A 21,714-nucleotide genomic window follows, 5' to 3' on the forward strand; every position below is an offset into this window, starting at 1 on the left:
TAGAATGATGGTTTTGTGTGGCATCAAACAGTCTTTGTGAACGGACATACTTTCCTGCTTGACGTTGTGACATTAAGATGACTTGTTCCTGATGTACCAGCAGAGGGTACTACCGAGTTCCGAGATTCTTCGTGTGACTTCCAAAAGCCAACACTTAGTGCGTTTGGACAAGGAACACGTAGGCGGCTGTAGTGGTTGTTTGAAGGATTGCTTTGAGAAAGCAACTGCAAGTGTTCTAATAGTCTATGAGGTAACATTCCCTCTTTTCTGTATATCGATGCTCTTTTATTTAGAGGCATTTAGATGCCTGTATTCTTACTCAGGTTTCTGCTCACCAGTTTAAATCCTATTCCTGGCAGAGCAGACACTACGATCAAGAAGTCATTTTCCCAGGATGTGGATCATCCCCTGTGCCATGGGTATGTTGACTTCTTTGGTTTCAGCTCAGCTGCATTGTTTCAGGTAATGGAGAGCTGCATTTGTGTTCTCCCTTGACTTAAAACTGTAAAAAAACCCACACACCAAACCTCCCACGCACACTTGAACTCTTTTTCCTAATTACAAACTGAACATTTACTCAAATTGTTGCTGATGAATAATCTTACACTGTTAATGTCATATATTAATATTGTAAGTAGCTAGATAATTTAAGTTACTTGTTCTACGCAAAGTGGATAAATTAGCTGTTTTGCCTGAAGGAAGAACACATGGTGTTGCCCTTCTCTGTATTGATATAGGTCAACAATCCTATTACTGTTCTGTTTCAGTATAACGTTATTTTCCATGTGTTCATAAAGTAATAACGAATGTAGTAAGAAAATAAAAGCATCCCTCAGGATGTTCTATGAAACAGACATTTCTGACTCTATCTAGTAAATACATTTTCTTAAAAAAACAAAGATCAAACATTATTTGCTAAACTGAGATTACAACAGGATTTATTTAAGTGAAAGTAATTGTGAAAGCAGCTAACTGTATGCAAACATGATTCATACAGTATTATTTTTCCACTTCGTGGTATAAGTGTTCACTTGGAAAGAAACTTGATGCCATAAACTTGTATGTTCTCATATATGGAACATAGTAAAATTTTTATTTATTTATTTATTTACTGATTCAATTAATTCATTCCTTGTTTATTGGTTTTAATGTTCATGGCAAACTGACTTACGACAAAATGGATGACTACTACAATGTTCCTTTATGACTTATTTACTTTCAGCATGCATGAAGCTTTTGTGGGAAGGGGTGAGTACTGTCTAAATCTGAATAAATATTGTAACTTGTTTGTTACTGTAGTCATATTTTATGCCAATAGTACTTAGATTCTAATAGTATCAGAAGGAAAAAAAAAAAAAAGACCTAAAAACCAGTACAATGAAAACATACTTTTAGATTTAAGTGAAAGTTAATATTATGGTTGCTTATGGTTAAGTTCTCTAATACATACGTAGGCTTCTACATTTAAAAATGCTGACTATGCACTGACTCTTTTAAAAATCAAAAGAAAATGCTAGGAGCTCAACATTTTTTAATGCATGCCTATTTGTTTGGTGTCAACTAGGAAGCTAACTTCTGAGACAAGATATTTTTCTGGGTTTGAAAATGAAAATAAGATTTAAAAAGAAAGTGATTTTATTCCTTATATATACACAATACCAAAAAGGGATGTTGAAACAAAGTTTTGAGTGCTGCAACATATTTGAGAAAATAAGATGTCATTTACAGTGTTCTTCCTATAAAGAGCTTTGAGAGGAAGTCAGCAGCAAAGTTACCAGTCGTTAGTCTTCAAGACATTAGGGGGCACCACGACCTCACAGACTTAAAATTATATAAGTTAAAGTACAGTTACTTTTCCTGTCCAAGGTAACCAGGAAACAGCATAAAATAGCAAAATCAACTCCTGGAGTGATTCCCTAGTGCAAGAGTATGATACAGTTCTTAATAAAATTTCCAACAGAAGACAACCAGACATTTAGTAGAATATAGACTACACCCTCCTTTCTGTACAAGTAATAAAACTAACAGACTAATGGATGCAATATAAGCAGCTTGCTTTCAAGTCTTTATTTAAATCTTACATTTTCCTTCAGGTTTTCATTCTGGGAATACGACATTTTCAGCTCAAGTCTCTAAGGTATTACAGGTTAGTTCAACCTGTAGAGTAAATCTCTGTATAGGCAAGGAGCACACAGGGAGCTTGGGATGGAGCTGCTTTAAATTCAGGTCCCTGAATTGGGTATCATGCTTGGGGTGGTCACCATAAGCTATCCAACTACACCACCAGACATGCATATGCTGTAATGATGGCCTGTAAATCTCACACCACTACAGGGGACATTAACAGTCTTAGCTCTGACATGCAGACATGGCAGATAACTTATTTAGGAGGTGATTTACTTAGGAGATCTAGCTGGAAAGGAATTGGAAAGATGTGTGTCTGTGCAGAGGGAAGAAGGTGTCTGTCTGTCCAGAGGGTTGCTGTTCTTCAAGAGGGATGATAGCTGTGCCTTCAGGCACTGACTTGCACGCCTGAAAAACAAGATGCCTTGCTGTTGTTCCTCTGCAGCTGAAATGATGGTGTGCTTGATGTAACAGAGATACACAGCTGGACAACAGGCTTATAAGGGAGGTGCCTGTCATTCCTGGAGGACTAACACTGGTCTCCCTAGAGTTCTTATGGTTTGACCTAGATACCTGAGGCCTTATTCATATCAGCTGTGAAGGATGATCTTCAGTGGAAATCTACACTGTAAAAAATACCCAGCTGTAACATTTAAGTCTACTTAACATTATGGTCTACTGCATAAAATGAAATCGTATGGTAGTAGTGTGCTTTGAGTATGGATAAAGTAATCAACCAACTAAAATTTCACAATGGAAGATGACTAGCAGTAGGGAGAAGTATGACATAATACATGAGACACTCATCTAATTTACGTAAGCGGAAAGCATGACTCACAGTCTTTGGAGCTGGGCTAGGGAGTGACTGGATTCCACAAAGTAAAACAGCATTCTGTTGCTACACTTTCTACTTTCTCTACTGTCTTATGGACACCTTAGTAAAAATCTTGCCCTGAATGGAGGCTGTGGTTAAAACTAATGCAGTAACTGAGGTTCTGGTTAGTGCGGGAGGCAGACTAGGGTAGTCAGTAGCTGCTACAGGGTTATCATGCCTCTACAGCCTGAAATAGCCAAGAGTGTTTCAGTGTTTCAGCCTACAAACCTGCATACATGATGATCAAGTTCTGCGTTGCTATACTGGCAGAAATCTTTTTCTCGTGATCAGTCACACAAAGAAAAGATTATTTACCCATAGGCACTCTCTCAGACCTTCTGCATCGTAAGTTCATGCCTATAGATATGTATACTATAATATACGCGAATATAAAGCCTGTGAAGAGTAATATGTGTATGAGCTGTAATATAGTACCTGAGAAAATACATACAGACCTGTTTTTATTTATGTGGCGGTATTATACAAAATATGCGTAACATAGTCTACAAATATAGATGAAGACCACAGTCTCTCTCTTGAGGTGTTTGCAGTCCTGAAAATACCCCAAGAAACTGGCCAAAGGCAAAGGAAAGGAAAATGGAGTAAAGCAAAGTGATCAGCCTGGCAGCTATACAGGCTTTTTTAAAATCAAATCTGAATATATATTTATATTGTATACAAATTAAATTATGGTAAAATATATGTATGCATGTATATATAAAATCAGATGCTCAAACGTTGCCCTTGTGAGGTTAGTTTTGCTTTCTGTCAGTATGCATTGTGGAACAAGCTTTACAAGAACACGTGCTACTCTTTCCTGGAAAAGCTTCACTCAAAAGGAAGTAGAGAGCAAGAAGAATATCCTAGCATATACATCTGCAGCATCACTGATCTAGGGAACCTTAAGAACAAGTTGGCAAATGTCATTTTAGACAATGACGTTGTATAGGTTGTAAATGCATTTCTTCCAAGCATTCCTTAGGGAAAGGAAAAGATTTTTTTTTCATTTGAAGTATGTTTGTCATTCCCTAGAAATACTCTTTTTCACATTCTCAGCACTTCAGGCTTCATAGCACAGTGACAACTTACGATGGACGTTATGGAATAGACTGCCTCAGAGAACGTAGTGCCCATGGTCCGTTCCTGTTGATACAGTTACAGTTGAAGTCCATGCCACTTCTTTCCACTGCTGGCTTTACCTGCCATAACTAGGTTAAGATTAACACAAATAAAGCTATTATCCTTGTACTCAAACCTTTGCTCAGTATGGGTATGAAACCGTCCTTGTCCAGATGGCCTTTTAGGGAGTTATTCAGTGAGATTAAGGTCCTTGAGAAAGGGAAGGAGATATGAAGATGACTCTGTACTTGCTTGAAATTAATTTCCTGGATCTCTGAGGTTCACACTGTGTTCCAGTAGTTTGAAGTTTTGGGGTTTGGCTAACAATCTTTACGCACTGAAAGGGTGCAGGCTGTTACTGGAAAATGTTAAAGCTTCTTCAGAAAAGTCACTTTGTGAATTCCCATATCTACCTCTGCTCTACAGAAACTGCTTTTCAAAAATCCCTTTGGGGAGAAAAATCTCCACATATCTTTCCACGTACTGGGAGTCAGATCTGCTAAAATGAGTTTAGTATTGTATTTTTTACTGTAATTGGATGTTTTGCCAGAGACCAGCTATGTGACACATTGTAAGCTTTCTAAACTTCAGTGAAAGACTTTTATCAGTTTCAGTGAACTGTGACTCAGGCCCTACCTATACATGTTCTCTAACACGGAGAATTAGAAAAACGTGCCAGCAAACATTGGTACACAACAGCAGAGAGTCATGAATAGAACTGAAGTGATTTATTAAATGTAAATTATTGAATGATGACAAAGAGATAGAGAGTCTCAAGTGAGTATAAATAGTATGGACACGATCCTGGTTATACACAAGGGTATGCTGGTTTAAAATAGGAAGCCTATTTTGATTGTTTGTATCTTAGAAGCAAAGTTTGATTACCACAGAGGGAAGAGGTAGAATGAAAAGACAAGGCATTTTGTCCTGAAACAAAACCCACTTAATTATTTTCTGTTCTTCTCTACACTGCAGTTTGTACCAGCTTCAAAACAGGTAGAGCTGTTGCTAGGTAATCTTTTTTACCCACTCAATAGCTGAAGTTTCAGCCACGCAGAAAAGAGTTTTTATATATCTAACTGCATAAAATTAAAATCTAAGGCACTGCTTAATGACTGCTTCCAGTGCAACCCTGCTTCTAGCTATGGGCCTCTTTCCTGGGAGCAACCCAACTACCAGCACAAGCAACTCGCTTCCATAGGCTGTAGGTCAACTGGGAGCAGCTGCAAGCCCTCCCGAGCACTTTCCTTATCTCAGCTGTGAGGATCAGGCTTGCACACCCTTTCTTCTCCACGTCGATTCCTCCCTTTTGCTGAGCAACTGTCTGTGCTTTCATGCAGTGAAACAAGGGAGGGAATCAATGCGGCTGAAAAGCAAACCACCGCCACCCCCCCTCTTTGCTGGGCTCAGCTGGGTCAAGTTCCTGCTCTGGTTCATTTTGTGGCTGCATAAGCAGTATGGATAAACTCAGGGGGAAATGCAGTGGATGGTCAGGAACAAGCAGGCAGGGATGGGGCAGGAGAGGAGTTGCTCAGGCCACCTTAACATTTGCCTGGCATTGCCGCCAAATATCAAAACATGGTCTCAGTTTCTCTTAGATTTGTGATCTACCAAGGATCTGAAGAAAATTTGGGTCAACTTAACATGTGAAGCTGAACTATTAAAAGTACACAACTGATATTATTAATCCAGATCTTGAAACAAACATTTCACTCATACTTTAATAGAAAAACCATGTGGGAATTTTATTGCTGTATCTTTTAAGATTTCCAACGTGGAAAAGGCCAAGACAAAGTTAAACTCAGGACAGATCTCAGATAAACCATAGTCAGCAAACTACAATTACATCCACCGTTGTTCCTGATCTGGCTATGTTCTTTTCCATCTGTTACTGACACCCACTGTCACCATAAAGTTTTTTTACCTTTGGACGGCAAAACCACACATACAAAAATTGGCAATTGCTTCCTCTTTTTTATGGGGTGTGGGCTGCAAAGGATGGTTCAATTACATTCATCATCTGTTTAATGGTAAATATTATTTTCTTCGACATGAACTATGGCATCCAAAAGCATGATAAATAAATGTGTATCCAGTTTCGACAGTATTAATCACCTCAGAGATAAAGTAGTTTCTGTCATTGAAGGAGATAGTGGCTGCAGTGAGTGTTTGCCAGCCCCGCAGACCCACCCTGGCAGATCTATGGCAATCCAGGCAATCTAACACCTGACCTATTTATCCTTTCTTCTAGAGAAGCAACCTAGAGCCATGCTTGCAGATCTCCCTGTGGGATCTCTGATCCCTTTCTGCCCTAGGGACATGCCACCTCTGCAGTGACTCACAAAAACGCTCTTCTGCAGTGAGAATTCACTTTCAACAATGCCTGGTACTGAGTAGGTTTCCAAAATACAAGTATTTCAGCCTACTAGCATGCTGGCTGTGCCAACGTGATGTATGCACAAAGTATATTTGTTGATTTACATTGTTAGAGGTAGTTTAAAACAGCAGTGCTACCTAGAAAAACAAACTACTAACCATGGACTGCTGGGACTGGAAAGAAGGGCTCAATTGTGGCATTCCCCAAGGGAAATAATAAGAAACAAAAAGGAATCAGAAGAAAAAATCCTAATAAATAAAATGGTGTAATAGAGAAACCTTTTGATATGACTCCCCTGTGTTTACATCATCCAGCTGCCTTTTTACAGAAGTAATACACAACGTCAAAGATACGCTATCTAGCAGGCAGCAGCAACAAGTCATGCCACTGAAGGTACATTGTGTAATGAGAAGTCGATTGCCTATGTTCAACCCAGGAAACTTTTTGTTTCCAAAGTACTATGCAAATGGCTATCAGCAAGATATTTAAATCGAAGTCTCACTTACAGATTTGTAGAGAAACAAATGAAGTTTTGTCCCAGTCTTTGTTTTTTTCTGTTAGCAAAACCTAACTGTTTCTGAGACAAAGTATTATCCCTACCTCAAAGCAAAGCTCATAAATAATCAAGGGCAAAGACTACGTGCATTTGATTTCACAGCCATAAATGCTGATCAATGAATGCTGCAACAAAAAACTTCTACAGTGCTACGTAAATTCTAGTAGTCATCAACAAGTTACGCAATTCTTCTGGTTTATATTAACACAGGGGGGAAACATGTTCCATGACTCCTACTTTACTGAATGTCCAAACCAGTTACCTCACTTCTGGTTCAGTTAAAGTGCAAGAAACAGACCCTGGCGTTTGGTTGGACTGAAGTCTTTGCAATCATTGCTGATAGGTATTTTAATAAAAAGCTTGTACATACTTATTAAGAACTGCCTAGTTGACCATTATTAAAACTTGAATTTTAACAACTTTTAAGCTTGACTTTTTACAGCTATTCAACTCAGTACAGCCCAACATTAATTTTTGTTTTAAAACAGACATTTTAATACTTATGTAGAATTAGTCCTTTGGTTATGACTTGCATTTGTCCATTGACTGTGCATCACTGACAGTAAAGGAAGAATAATCTTGTTAAAAAGGAATTTATTTGCCATAGTAAAGTAGGTACATGTGAATCTCGGTGAACAAATGGGAGGCACTGTTTTGGCATATCCTGTACTAATATTCAAGCCCATCCTTCTTTACCACTGTTCCTTTCCAAGGTCTGTTGCAAGTAATAAATATAACAACTCCTGTTAACTTTCATAACTTCCACATAAAGTCAGCGAGAGCCCTGTGTGTGCACATGCCAGAAGGAAGGCAGGAAGACCAGAACTGAATTTAGGAGTAGCCTTACTCCAGTATTTATTTAATCTTTCTATGATTAAAAGGAAAAACAACATAGTTTGCTTTGGGGACTTGCACATATTTTATAAATATTGCATCACCTCACCACATGGTATTTGGTATTCTATAACACCGTCCTCTAGAGCCTATGTAAGCAGCAGCTGATTGATTTTCCCATCTCTTACCAGATACATCACAGCACACACAGTTCCACTAGTATTATTTTACAAGTAGTTTGTTCAGTTTTGTTTGCGTTTGTTGACATATCATTAAAATAGATCAGAACCAAATAACAAGACCTAGCTCTCTTCTGTTACAGATGTCTAATTTTTCTGTAATGACTTCTGTTTAGTATAAATAGAAATCTACTATCTACATAGTTTCTGACTTGCCTACTCCTGAGGGTTGATTTAAACCAACACAACTGGTGGCGGGTATTCTGGGTACAAGAAGCATTGCAGGAGACAGCAGCAAGGAAGTCATAGCAAAAGAAAGCATAAGGTCATTTACTGAGACATTTTAAAGGATAAAGGAATGGGTGACATCAAAAGAGAACAGGTCAGGTAGGCAGCAGAAGCTAGCCTCGGCCGGGACTTGCAGATGACCATTTTGAATTTGAGGCAGAATAGGAATGAAAAACAAGGGCAGCTGAAAGAGGACATAACTGAGATAAAATAAGAAGGTTGGTGCCTTGGTAGTACGATCACAACACTGATGTAGTAAGTCATGCAACTGAAGACAGAAGATAAGTGGGATCAAATAATAACGCTGAGAACTGATGAGGTCCAGGACAAGGTTTTGCCAGGGGAAATCCAGTACAGCTGGTGGCTGTGGAAAATGGCTGGTGAACGGCGGGGGGGACACTGTTATAACTTTCCAGTTGCTCTCAGCAGACAAAAGAAAGCTCATGACATCGGAGCAGGAGAGATTAAAGGCTTGTAGTTGCACATCTCTGTCTTCAAAGAGGGAAACAAAACCAAACTAGAGCCATATCATCAACTATAAATGGCATGCAGGAAGAGTTTTGGAAAATGGAAAATCCCAGTGTTGCTTAGCAGTGAGAAACTCCCCTCTCCTTCCAGCTGAGGACACGTCACTGGAAAGTCCCAGCCTAGGGGAAAAAAAAATCCACCGGGTAAACAAATTGCGTAGGTAGTGAAAACAGAAAGAGGAACAAAGTCAAATGATACTTTGACTTTAAAGAAGTTTTTTTTCAGGTTAGCATTTCCTTGAATGGCCACAGTTCAAGTTCAGACAAGAAAAGTCTCATTAGAGTGAAAATGGCTGGTAAATGTCACTGCTGATATTAGGCCATAGGAAAAAAGCTCATTTATTAAAAAGCTAAGATTTCAACTTGGGATTTTTTGGATTTTCTGCTACTGAGTGTAGTCAAACGATCCCTGTGACAAACCAGATACCCAGGACTATTACATCACTGTAAAATTAGAAATTATTGTCCGGCAAGTTTGTGGAACTTTTTTCCCCTTCATTTACATGTACTTCCAGACAAGGAAGCTGTCCTTAACAAAGCACTTTCTAGCAACTCACTGGGCATGGCTCTTTGTCTTACAAGCAAATTCAATGCTGGGAATTTTTCCAGCACTGCCCATAAAGAAAACAAGGAAAAACCATGGTTGGTCACACTGAGACAAGAAATACAGTGTTGGACAAAATTCTGGGATTCTTCCCTCTCTAACTAGCATTCATGAAAATAAAAATATTGACATAAATTATTACCCTTCTCTGAAATAAATTAACTTCCAACAAAGGTACTTCACAGTAATTAATCACAGCAACGTTAACTCAAATTCTGGAACCAATTACAGTGACAGCGCTTTCTAGCTGTAATCTATGAAAATAATCAAGATAGTTTTAACTCTGCTTTTGTGCTCTCCCAGTTAATGAATGTTGCTGCATCCTGACCGATGTACACGGCAGTCCAACCCTGCCAGCAAACAACCAGATGCCAGTTTTGCAAGTGTTGTGTAGACTGCCCCATCTCCAACCCTATCAATATTAATTAAAATGTACTATTTTATTTTCTTTAAACTCAGGTTCTCTTAAGTCTTATCAGGATTCAACACTACTGCGAGAGCCATCCCAAGCACATTATCCTTGACAGCCAGTAACTATTATTATTTATGAAACTGCCAACCTTTTCACATCCTCTCAGATTTGGGAAGAGGATCAATTAGCAGTCTTTGGGGGGAAGGGGTTTTTTTTTTTTTAATTTTGGTTTGTTTTTTGCATTGCTTCTAATGTCTATAAATAGTAGGAGGGAACCAGAACTGCAGGAAGATTTGAAATTTTGATCCTTTACCATTTTTCCTGTTCAAGATAAGGGCATAATGCTACTACTGTAACAGGAGGTAGGACGATCTTGACTTCTGAGGTGGAAGCTTAAGGCCCAAGTGCATTGATCACATCTCTACTTCTGGAGCTTTGAACAGCAGAGAATAATGATGACAAAAGCTTTCCCCAGGCACCAAGCTGGAGCAGCAAATGTGAAACCCAGCCGAGTTTCAGTTCCTGCATCTGATGCAGTAACTGCGTTAAGCTTTCTAAAGGAGAAAGGTCATGAGTCTCTCTCTCTTCCGTGTGTGCTCTTACATACATGGCAGGAGGATCCAGGATATGTTTCCTGGATGGGGCCAGAAGTGGAGACAATATTCACAAAAAATGTACTAATTGGGACCCTTCGTGATTTTTATAGGAATGTCCTTTTCTCAAAGCAATTTCCTAGCAATAAAAGCAGGTTGTGACAGCAACATAAACATGATCTGGTGATCTTTTAAAGGTTTTTCTTCAGATGTACACACCAGTGTTCATCAGGACAAGACAGTGTGGCATCTGACAGCAAGAACCTATCTTATGTTGGATGACACCTATTGCAAGAGGTCTCTATCTTAAAGACTTCTCAGTTTCAGCTAACAGAGTTTGCTACAAGAGCTGATCTACTAACTCCTCTGGAAAGCTGCTGATAATTTTGAAGCTTTAGAATTACGGTTTTTGTCTTCTGGTAGTACAGCCATGGTATTTGAAACCATTTCAAAATAGTCGCATCTTTAATACTAAGAGGTATGCTCTCAGATTCAACTCATGCTGTTCCTCATGCTGGTAACTCAGTCAAGACCTCACTCATGGGAGTAAGTACCACCATAAATCTGGACATTCCAGCCAAAAGACATGTATTTTAGTGTCTGGCTGGCAGGAGGACACTACAAAAAGTTGATATATTTACTTACTGAATACCTGATGCAATTAAATAACACTGAAAAAAAGCCTTAAGAGGTGAAATGTCACTGATGTTCACTCCTGCTTTGGGTGACTGGTTGTTTTTTTCAGCTGTGGTAAGGTTTTATCTAGTAAAACTCCTTTAAATAGCATGGATATGGAATCAGTTCAGAGTCAGGGAATATAAAACCTCACGAAGGAGGGAAGCAAGGAGAAGCCCTGAATGAAGCAGAACCAACCACACCTTCATCAGAAAGAGCATTTCCATAGTCAGATCTGACACTTGTCCTGAAGAAAAAAACATTATCAAACTAACCTAATTCCTAACAGAGTAACCTAATTCCAAAGAGAGTCACTGGCGGTTATCAGAGCAGGGAAGTCATTCCTGGCGCACAGCTAATTCTGTATCTGGCTTTGCTTAGTGCTCTGCACGTCATTTTATTTTGTTAGTTTTCTTCTTTGACCTTGCCCGTCTCATTACAATGAAAGTTCACTTGGCAGCTGATGAGGAAAGGAAAACAAGACCAATTGTAAAGCTGAGTGACTAAGCAAGAAAATATGTGCAAACCCATGTGAAGGTCTTGGAAAATCCAAACATAGTTTTACTCTGGTCACTGACCGATTAAGCCAAAAAAAGCTATAAAAGAACCTGAAAGCTTTCATGCTCAACATCCAAAAGTTGGAAAGTGCCAGAATTAACACAGAATACGCACAATAAAGCCTGGACTGGGATCAAAAAGGCAGTACAAAAGTCTCTGGCTGCAGAAGGACCAGGTTCACTGGTGGCTACTGAGCTGCACGTAGCTCACAAGTGGTTCACAGGGGACTTCAAGGGCAGGGCTGGCGCAGACAGGGACACTGGCAAGTGTCACCATTCCTGCAGCAATGGAGGCCGGTATGGATGGGGAGGCTGGAAACCGTAGCAGCTATGCGGTAAGATATCGATACTGACTGTTGCGGCAGAGAACAGGCTCGCAGCGTTTTGGCCACGCCTGCCCCAGGGATGGCAAACGTACAAGGCAGACACCTGGGAACAGGAGCCACTTCAGGAGCCAAGCTCAGTGAAGTCTGCCCTTCAAACAAGCTGAAGCTTTCAGACAGATATTAAAAACCAAACCCAACCAGTGTAATTACCGCTTCCTTCATGTTTGTAATTCACAAGTCATCCCTTTTTCATCACATGAATGACATCACTGTCAGAAATTACTGCCTGAGGACCTAGACTGAAACCGGCTCTGCAATCACATTAATGGGTCTCTGTGCAGACACAGGAGCAGAGTTTAAATTAGCTTTCAAATTATTTTACCAAATAAGAAAAGCAATAATTAAGAGGTGAAACACTTCAACAACAACTAATCACTAACAATTACAAACATAAAAGTAATCATTTTATTCTGCAGACTTGACAATTTTAGCAGGGAATTAGCATTTAACGTAGGTGACTGCAAATGAAATGCTATCGAAAACGAATAGCGTACTGAAACGCATATGCTTTAAAGGCTTCACCTTCGCCTGTATGAATAAAGCGTAGCTGTACATATGGGGTTATACAAATAAGCTTGCAGGCCTTTCCTGTACATTTCAACAATACTCACAAGTTAAGCAAGACCAAACCTTGGTTTTCACTCTTGACATATACAAAACATACTTAGCAAAACTCCTGCATCTCCATGATAGACAAGTTCAAACTTTCCGAAGAATAACACCCCAAAACTATTAAAAGTACCGCTGTTGCTGTGGTGTTATGAAATCTTTAGTGTCTTCTAGGCCCATGGGCAGGGGCAGTTAAGTTCTCCTTTTTCTCTCCACTAATCTCTATTAGACCTCTGGTCCCTTCTGGAGCCACAGCTATTCCCCAGAAGACAGTACCACGAGAGCTGTGACCACAAAGAGCACGACCTTGGCACAGCCCATTTCCAGCCTTCTCCCATTGCTAGGGTTGGAAGGCCACACATGAAATACATCCCTGTGCTGAGGGAAAGACATGGCCATGTTGAGAAGCCCAAAACAGGCCAGAGACTGGTATTATGCAAACCAGGGTGGCATAAACCCAACTTATTGTGTTACAATTCAGTATTGTCTACATGCAGAAGCACAGTATATCACAGCGTCCACCCCTCAGTCAGTGTTTTTAATGAGATTATGGTGGGGTAGCAGCTGCACCCATCATAAACCTATCTGCTCTTCAATCGAAAGTTACAGGACTCGCATAGTATTTCTAGCTACCTTTGCTCCAAGGTTTTTAGGAGCCGCTGGTCACCGAAAGCACCATTATACATACATAAGATCACAGTGATCATTTCTCTGCTGAAATCTTGTTACAAGGACATTTGTGACCTAAATGGATTGCTAAGAGCATCATTTAAGAGGCTAGTTGCATAGGAACCATAGCAAGCAGAGAATTTGGCTACTCTCAGGCCTCAGAGGAAATACTTACTGATACAGCAAAATCACTTCTGCATACAGCGATGCATATACAAAAGCTTCAAGTTATACAAATAAATTCTCCCAAAGTACCCATTTTATGTCAGTCATACACCCATGTAAAGTCATCACATATTCATGTTCCTCATGTAATTAAATAGGTATTTTCCCAATTGAAAAAAAAACAAAAAAAACCCCAAAATCACAGGCCCATTTCACAGTGAAGCCATTTAAACTTCTACACTGTGAAAACTGTAGAGACTAATAGAGGCAAAGCATATTTTAACTGAAGGCTTTTATTTAGAACTTTGCATATAGCTTCGTTCTTATCTGAATCTCAATTATATTCCATGGATTTTCTATTCTTCTCAGAAAGCAAGTGTCTTTGCTATATATATTAAATTTCCTCTTCTCTTCTCTTACAACTGTGTCCTATAAGAGACAGCAGTGTTCTGCGTGTTTATTTGCTGTAACGGCAGAAGTGAGAATTACTCGTCAGGCACTGAGTCAACTACAAATAAGCATGTATGCCTGTAAGCATCAAGCAAGTATTCACAACAATTTCAAATTTGGTTAAAAAAAAAATCAACAGCTGCTTTTAATTAAGATTGGTTAGTTTTTCCTAGCCCTCAGTAAATAGCATAAGGCATGTGGAATCCAAATTCTTTAATGGAGCTGAAGCTAAAAAGCACCGTCTGCCATTTACCCCGCGATTTCGACTGGGACCTTTTCCTTCATCGGTTGCAAAAATTTCACTCCCTCCAGACTAATACCAGCGAACTGGCCACAGATGCCGGCCGGTCACGTACAGGGGCACAGAGGGAGAGGAAGGACGTGTAGGCGGAGAGCTGAAGCCGCCGTGCGCGGGCCCGGTGGCGGGGCTACCGGAGAGGGAGAGCAGCAGCCTGAGGGCCGCCGGAGGCAGCGGCGGCCCCGGCGGGAAGCCTGGCAGGGCGGGCAGCTGCCGGGCCGGGGCCTGTCGGAGCGGCCAAGGCCCCCCCTCCAGCGCCCGGAGAAGGCCCAGCAAGGGCGGCGGCGGGGCCCCGGTCTTCCAGGCCCGGCGGCTCCTCGCTCGGCATCCCGCCGGCAGCGGGAACAGCGGCGGGGCGGCGACGCCCGCCGGGGCGGTGACCCCCGCCGGGGCGGCGCTACTTGCAGAGCCCCTCCAGCCGCTCCAGGGTGCCCTTCATGTCGCGGATGCGCTTGGCCAGGGCGGGCACGGGCTGCATGGCGCGGTCCAGCTCCTCGCAGCGCGCCACCAGCGCGTACATGGCGCGGATGCTGAGGTCGGCCGCCTCGCCCAGGCTCTCCACGCCGTCGCGGTAGGTCTGGATGCAGCCGACGCTGAGGGCCGTCAGGGCCTGCAGGCCGCAGTGCACGTTGCGCAGCAGCTCGTCCACCTGCGCCGCCACCTGCCCGGCCAGGGCCACCACGTCCTGCAGCGCCCCGGGGTCGATGGCGGGGATAGAGCCGCCGCCGCCCCCCGCCGCCGCCGCCGGCTCGCCCCGCGGGGCGCCGCTCAGCCGGATCCGCCGCTCCAGGTTGTTGGCCACGAACTGGGTGAGGCGCCCCTCGCGCAGCACCGTCCCCTCCAGCTCCAGGGCGCTCGCCAGCGTCGCCCGCCGCCCCTCCGGCAGCTGCCGCCCCGCCGCCGCCCCGCCGCCCGCGGCCAGGCTCAGCGCCTCCAGGCTGCGCTCGTCCCGCCTCCGCCCCGCCGCCTCACGGCCGGGTCCCTCCTCCGCCGCGGCCGGGAGCCCGGCGGCCGCCGCGAGCCGCAGCGCCGGCACCTCCATGGCGGGCGACGCGTGCCTGCTCGCCGGCGCGCCACCGCCCACCAGGGGGCGCGCCGCCGCCTGTTTACGTCCCCCTCGATTGGCTGCGGGGCGCGCGGGGGCGCGGCCGCGGCTGTTTGTGTGCCGCCCGATTGGCCGGCGGCCCTCGCAAGGAGAACCGCCCACCCCCTCCGTTCGCTTCGCACTGCGGGCCCGTGACTCGGAGACTGGGGCGTGTCCGCTGTTTGTGTCTGCCCGGATTGGGCGGCCTGCGGAAGCGGGCGTGGCCCCAAGTGTTTGTGTCGCTTACGATTGGCCGAGGCGGGGCCAGAGAGGCCGCCGTTTCGCCGAGATTGGCGGCGCCTGGTGGAGAGGCGTGCCGCTCGCGCCATCCTCGCACGGCGATTGGCGCGGGGGCAGAAGGGGGTGTGCCCCGCTCGGGTAACAACACCGGGGCGCTGGTGGCTGCTCTTCTCACTCCCCCGCCATGTTCTCCTAGCAGCGGATCCTATTGCGCCACCATCTCAGCCCACAAAGCCCGGGCAGACGCTCCCCAGCGACCCGACCCGCTCATTCCCACCTGGGCTCGACCCCTCTCCCCGGTACAGCTCTGGGTACCCACGTCCCACCATGGTCACCACCACGGCGCCGCCGCCCTTCCTAGCTCGGATCTCGGCAGGCACCGAAGACCCCAGGCGGCTGCCTTCCACTCTTCTACAGCGCCTCAGGCGAGGGGACAGCAACTGTGAGAACCAGCCCAGCTGCTGCCTGGCGGGCCCGGGGGGCAGCGCGCGGCCCGCGCTGAAGAGAGTCCGGCGGAGGAAGGGAAAGATTCGGCCCGGCCCCGCGGGGCTCTTGCCCAGCCGTTACCAACAGTACCAACAGCATCGCGCCGGCCTGGGGAGAAGGACGCCGCTGGGAACGCACGGCCCGGGCGAACTTCGCGCTCACCCTGCGCCAACGGTCTCAGCCGCCCCCGGCATGGTAACGGTCCCCCCGGAGGAGCCCCCCGCACCCGCCCCCTCGAGACCCGCGCCCGGCAAACCCCTCAGGAAGGAGGTAAAGACGGGGCTCCGCTACTTCTGCTCACTTCTTTCCCCCTCCGCCTTTCTCCCGCACCCTGGGAGCCGGGAGGCCACTTGTCTCCCCGCCGGGGGGGGAGCAGCGAGCAGCTGCCCCCCTCCCCTGGCCCCCTGCAGGCGTACGGACGGGGCGGGGGGGGGGAGAAGTTTCCGTTACGCCTGCTCGGACGGGGCGGGGGGAGGAGGGAGAGAGCGAAATCGCGGGCGGCGATTGGCTGCTCGGCGCCACCAATCGGCGGCCGCCGCTGCGCCCAGCAACAGCCGGATTTAGCCTGCTGGCCGCGCGCCAGTGGCCCCTGCGCGCGCAGGCGGGACGTGCGCGGGGCGCAGCGCCCCATGGCGGCCGCGGGAGCGCGGCTGGGGAGGCGGTGAGGCCCCGCGGGCGGAGAGGGCTCTGCTGCCCGCCCCGCGGCTGGTGGGCGCTGCCGGCAGGCGCGTACGTGCTAACGGAAGAGTTGCAGGAGACGTGGGGTAGCTAGGAGGAGCGCGGCCGTTGCCCCCCGCCCCTGCGTGAGGCGGCACCCAGCGCCTCGCTTCGCGTCTCCGGTGCCGTGCTACGGGAGCCCGGCGCAGGGGCGGTGCGGGAGCACGGCTTCGAGTCCGGCTAGCGGATGCCCCGGTGGGGCGGTAACTGTGCCTGTGCGCTGCCGGAGGCGCTTCTTGAGGAGAGGGGTCGTGTGTTGACGTGAATTCTTTGTCTCTGCAGTTCTTAAAGAACAAGATGGGAAAGTCTGAGAAAGCTGCCATCCCCTACAGCCAGCCTGTTCACAGTTTACATCTGTGTGAACAACCAAAGATTAACAGACAGAAGAGTAAATGTAACATGCCACTAACAAAGGTCACCTCGGCAAAAAAGATCGAGAACTTTTGGCAAGATTCTGTATCGCCAGAAATAATTCAGAAGCAGGAGAAAAAGCCACTTAAAAACACAGAGAACTTCAGAAATGCCAAGTCCAAGAAACCTATCACCCTAACTGAAGCGAGCCAAAAAGAAAATTATGCTGGGGCAAAATTTAGTGACCCACCATCTCCTAGTGTCCTTCCAAAGCCACCCAGCCACTGGGTGGGTGGCACAGCTGAACCGTCTGACCAAAACAGGGAGCTGATGGCAGTCCATTTGAAAACTCTCCTAAAAGTTCAAGCATAGTTTCCAAGATCTCTCGAGTAATTGGCAAAGAAAACTCCATCCAGGAAACTTAAACTTGCCTTGTTGCAACAGAAATTGCAAAAGACTGTCAAGTCTTATAATCACATTAAAAAATCCTTGTATTATATTTTTTACGGTTGTGTAAATAGTGTACATCATGTATTATGTGTATATTCTTGTTCATACTTTGAGAGGTACATTTTAGTTTTGTTATGAAAGGATGTATTTTGCACTGCCTGAATGGTAGATGTCTTGTATATAAAATATGGACAATTTTAAGTGCGTGCTTGACACATGAAGACTTGACTTGATTTGCACAAGGTAATTAAAATTTTGGAAGGAGAGTACAGCTTTCAGATTTTAAGGTTCCGGATCAAATGTGAATGTTTTATTCATGCACTACTGACAATAGTTTTACATTCTGTGTCCCGGTTGAGTATAAACATGGAATTTTCATACAAATGTGAAGTTTTGCTCTCTGCTCTGGAAATAGTTCTGGAATTCCTGTTTATCTGTTTTTAAAATTAACTGGAATTTGAGTAAAATTCCAACCCATCAATTAGAGCACTGCTGATTTCTTAAAAAAAAAAAAGAAAAAAAACAGAAAAAAAAAAAAAGAAAATAGCAGAGCTTTCTGCCAAAAATCCAATTGGTCACTAAAAAATTAAATAAAACAATTTGGCCTCCCCTTAAGCATGTCTCTTTCTTTGTGTGTGTGTATATGTGTCTTAATTCAAGTATGTGAACTTATATTACTTGATTGCCTTCTAGTGCATCAGTAGGAATATTTTGAAGGATATATAGGAAGAAAGCACTAGCAGCAGCATCCCAGCTGAGGTGGTTCCTCAGCATGAATGATGTTTTCAAAGATTTGGAGCGAACAGTGTTAGCTACGTTCATGCCACATGCACTACTGCTCCTGACATAAAGCATCACTTTGTTCCGTGTGTGTGAATTGGCAGTATTCGTTAACATAGCCCTGAAATGAGATTGGTTAAAAACTAAGGGAGAATTTATTTGCTTTGTTTATGGAAATTAATCATACAGTTGCAAAATTTTTCATTATAATGCTATTGGGCTATTTAACTATATATGTTTTAAACTAAGAGCTCATACAAAATTTTTGGGCCACCCCAAAGACTTCCAAGTTCACTGTCTTGCAAAATAGACCTGTATTACTTGATTAATGACGGTACCTGCTTGAGGTAAATGTATGGCTTCAACAGCCCAGTTTGCTGCCTAATCTAAGTACTCCATAATATAGCGTGTCCTAGCTTGTCTTCTAAAAATGAACAAAAATCCTCCTTTTTAAATTTTTTAATAAACAGTATTAGGGCAAAGAAAAATTCTAGTAGAATCTCACTAAGGATGACTCAAGTAGACCGTAAGTCCCAGTTTACTATATTGGGTATATGCTGTATTGATCTGCTGTTGTGCTTGCTTTTTTTTCCCCCCATTCTTTCTTTTGCCAGAATGTCTTCAAGAGCAAAGGAAAAGGCCTTTAGCAATTCCCCATAGCTTTAGGCAACGGTTAATTTTGTCAGCTGAGCTTGTGATCGTCTTGAATCTTGATAACTAGGTTGACAAGAGCTAGTTTCCATCAGCCATGTAGGTTGGCATTATTTAAAAGGAGGTACCCTTTTTTTCCCTGATGATTATCTCTGTTCCCATCAGCCTCTTTTGTTCCCTGCCCCTTGGAGCTGACATCCAATTACGTAGTTCGAATGCTAACTCTTGATCCTACGCAAAATTTACCAACGTAACATACCTCTTTGTTTCTGCCCTGATTTGCCGACACATCCCTGGGGATTACAAAATTCATTAAATGTAAGTGCCAATAGTTCTCAGCTCCTCAGCCAATTCTTTTAAAGCTGTTGGATGAGATTTCTGAAGTCTTGAAAATAAAATTTTCCATACCTTGTTGGACCGTAAAGGTGTTCAGGGTAAGGTAACAATGTTTCATCTGGTCTTTCCAAATAGTGGGGGGAAAAAAAAAAGCTTGTTTAGCTTACTTCTGCATCAGTGTCGCTGGTCCTGTTGTGATCTCGCAGAAGTGTTGGGGCACTTCACGTTTTTACCTTCTTCTTAAGATCTTTGGGTCAAGTCCCTTCCTGGCCAATGGACTGGGTTATAAAACTAGGCCTACATACAATATACACTTCAACAAGATGGCCTGAAAAATCAGGACATCGTCATCTCTTAGGACCATATTCTGCACTTAATTTGTCACTTTCCCACGTTTTTTCCTTTATCTTTCTACCGCATTTTCTTACAGGGATTTTCACTTTCAAGGTTTCCTTCACTTTGACAGATTTCTCATCCCAGTTCCCTGACGGCAAGGCATTGTATTACATGAACATACTATTGTTTGAGTGTAGAGCCTGTAAACAAAAGAAAGAATTAGTGTCATGTTTGGACAGCTTCTTTGCAATACAGTATAAAGTCTTTTGAAGTGAACAGCTTTTAAGGAAGAAAATGAACAAATTTAGTGGATGTGTTATCATCAGCTGGTCATGTGTCTGCTGTACAGGAATTAAATAAATTGCTTATTAAATCTTCCGAGTTCAGTCAGAGTAAGGAAACAACATACTGCATTTGGGTTGGATAATGAAAGTATTTTCTGTTTAAAATTTTTAGTGCAATGCTGTGCAGAACTGCAGGAGAATCAACTGCGAGTTAACTACCAGCTTACTTTTAAACAGTTAAATGTCATGTGGTGATGGTCCTGAAAAATTAGCTTTCATGGAGTGCAGAAGTATCTGTTGTTGGGTTTTCATGCGTGGCTAAGTTTCAGCCCATTAGACAGCTTCATTAATAGCAGCTGGCTTGCTGCTCTACTAAAGCGAAAATGCTTCTGTCTCTTAATGCAAGAGGAGATAGAAATCCCCTGTGCATTTGAACTCCGTTACACCAGTATCTCTTCAGAGATGCTGCTAAATTCTTAAGTAGTCTGTATGTGAGGCTGTAACGTTTTCCATAAATTGAATTTTATTTCAGCTGATTAATATTTTTTCCAAGTAATGTAATTTTAAGCAGTTCTTGTAATTATTTTCAGAGGGTATTTTTAAGCTTTTGCATTATAAAGCATTTGATACCTGCCACGCTTCAGGATTTTTTTCTGCTTTACCCGGTTTTGAGATCAAATATGAAGCCTATAGATTATATGAAGCCTGAAGATTATAGATTGGTTTTCATTGTAATTTTGGAAATAAGTTTACGTTTATTTCTGCACAGAAAGCCTTGACACTTCCATCATGCAGTTAAACACATTCCTTATTTTCTTCTACAACCCCTTGTACTCTTTGAATTTTGATTTCACAATGCATTCTTTAAATTCTTTTTTTCATAATATATGCCTGACTGACAACTATTTAAGGGGAATTACTTTCTGTTGTAATTTCTGATCAGGTTTTATGTTATGAATAGGCTGATCCTTACCCTAAAGAGACGAGGAGGTAAGCAAGTAAGAGTTGAAGGTTGTAAAATGTTAACATTTACTGTGAAAAATTGATGCTACCTTGTTGAACAGGAACCACAGTGTTAAGTATTTTTGATAGCAGGAGATGTTTAGTTGCTGATTCAGTAGAAAAGATTAATGAAGGGAACATCCATTAATTAAGGAGAAATACATTATCCAGTCAAAGGACCTAACTACTGAAGTTGAGCAACAGAATGTTATCAGCAATATAGAGGCTGTGAACTTTTTGTTTTGTGTTGAGAGAGTAGAAGAATGTTATCAGAGCTAAGACAGGAAGGTCAAGAATTCAGCTGAATTTGAAAAAAAATCCTCAGGAATTAATTTGCACAGTGAACATGTCCTAGCGGAGGTACTTCTTCCCCTACATTGAAGTCAGCATTCCTCTCTAACTTTTTTTCCCATGAGGTGATAAAATCTTACCTATTCAACTCCCAGAAAATAGGCCTTTAGATTTTACAAAGCCCTGACTCTGTTGGAAGTACTGCCTTGGTACTTTTGTTTAAGGTTAGTCTAGTGGTGTTACTACAGGTTACACATGCTCAGGCTTGTGTGTGGCCGATGCGGTCATTTAGTCCGAGTGGTTCATAAACCCTTGTCTTCAGTTTGAGAATTACACTGGTTATGTGTACTTACGCTGTAGGTTGCCACTGGTGAGCAAACTGGTGTGATTTCTGTAATTTATACCTGAAA

The 21,714-nt window shown here is 43.5% G+C and overlaps 2 protein-coding genes across 2 annotated transcripts; one reads left to right on the top strand and one right to left on the bottom strand.

The window, feature by feature from the left end:
* Nucleotides 1-4,780: 4,780 nt before the first annotated feature.
* BORCS6 (BLOC-1 related complex subunit 6) lies at nt 4,781-15,891 on the bottom strand. Its single transcript, XM_072855449.1, is given in 3 exon segments — nt 4,781-8,998; nt 11,438-15,770; nt 15,772-15,891. Coding segments are annotated over 2 exon segments (1,197 nt in total). The 3' UTR covers nt 4,781-8,998; nt 11,438-14,693.
* A 56-nt stretch (nt 15,892-15,947) lies between these two features.
* Nucleotides 15,948-18,239, top strand: PNRC1 (proline rich nuclear receptor coactivator 1). Its single transcript, XM_072855450.1, has 2 exons — nt 15,948-16,376; nt 17,106-18,239. Exons 1-2 carry the CDS (start codon nt 15,948-15,950, stop codon nt 17,544-17,546), a joined length of 870 nt encoding a protein of 289 aa, XP_072711551.1. The 3' UTR covers nt 17,547-18,239.
* Nucleotides 18,240-21,714: the final 3,475 nt, after the last annotated feature.

The sequence above is a fragment of the Ciconia boyciana genome, chromosome 3, assembly GCF_034638445.1.
Source record: "Ciconia boyciana chromosome 3, ASM3463844v1, whole genome shotgun sequence".
Lineage (NCBI taxonomy): Eukaryota > Metazoa > Chordata > Aves > Ciconiiformes > Ciconiidae > Ciconia > Ciconia boyciana.

Excerpts from the sequence above, each read along its gene's own strand:
- PNRC1 (XM_072855450.1), top strand. The coding sequence starts at position 15,948 with ATGGTCACCACCACGGCGCCGCCGCCCTTCCTAGCTCGGATCTCGGCA. Across the intron at positions 16,377-17,105 it reads GCAAACCCCTCAGGAAGGAG|TTCTTAAAGAACAAGATGGG; the intron begins GTAAAGACGGGG and ends TTGTCTCTGCAG.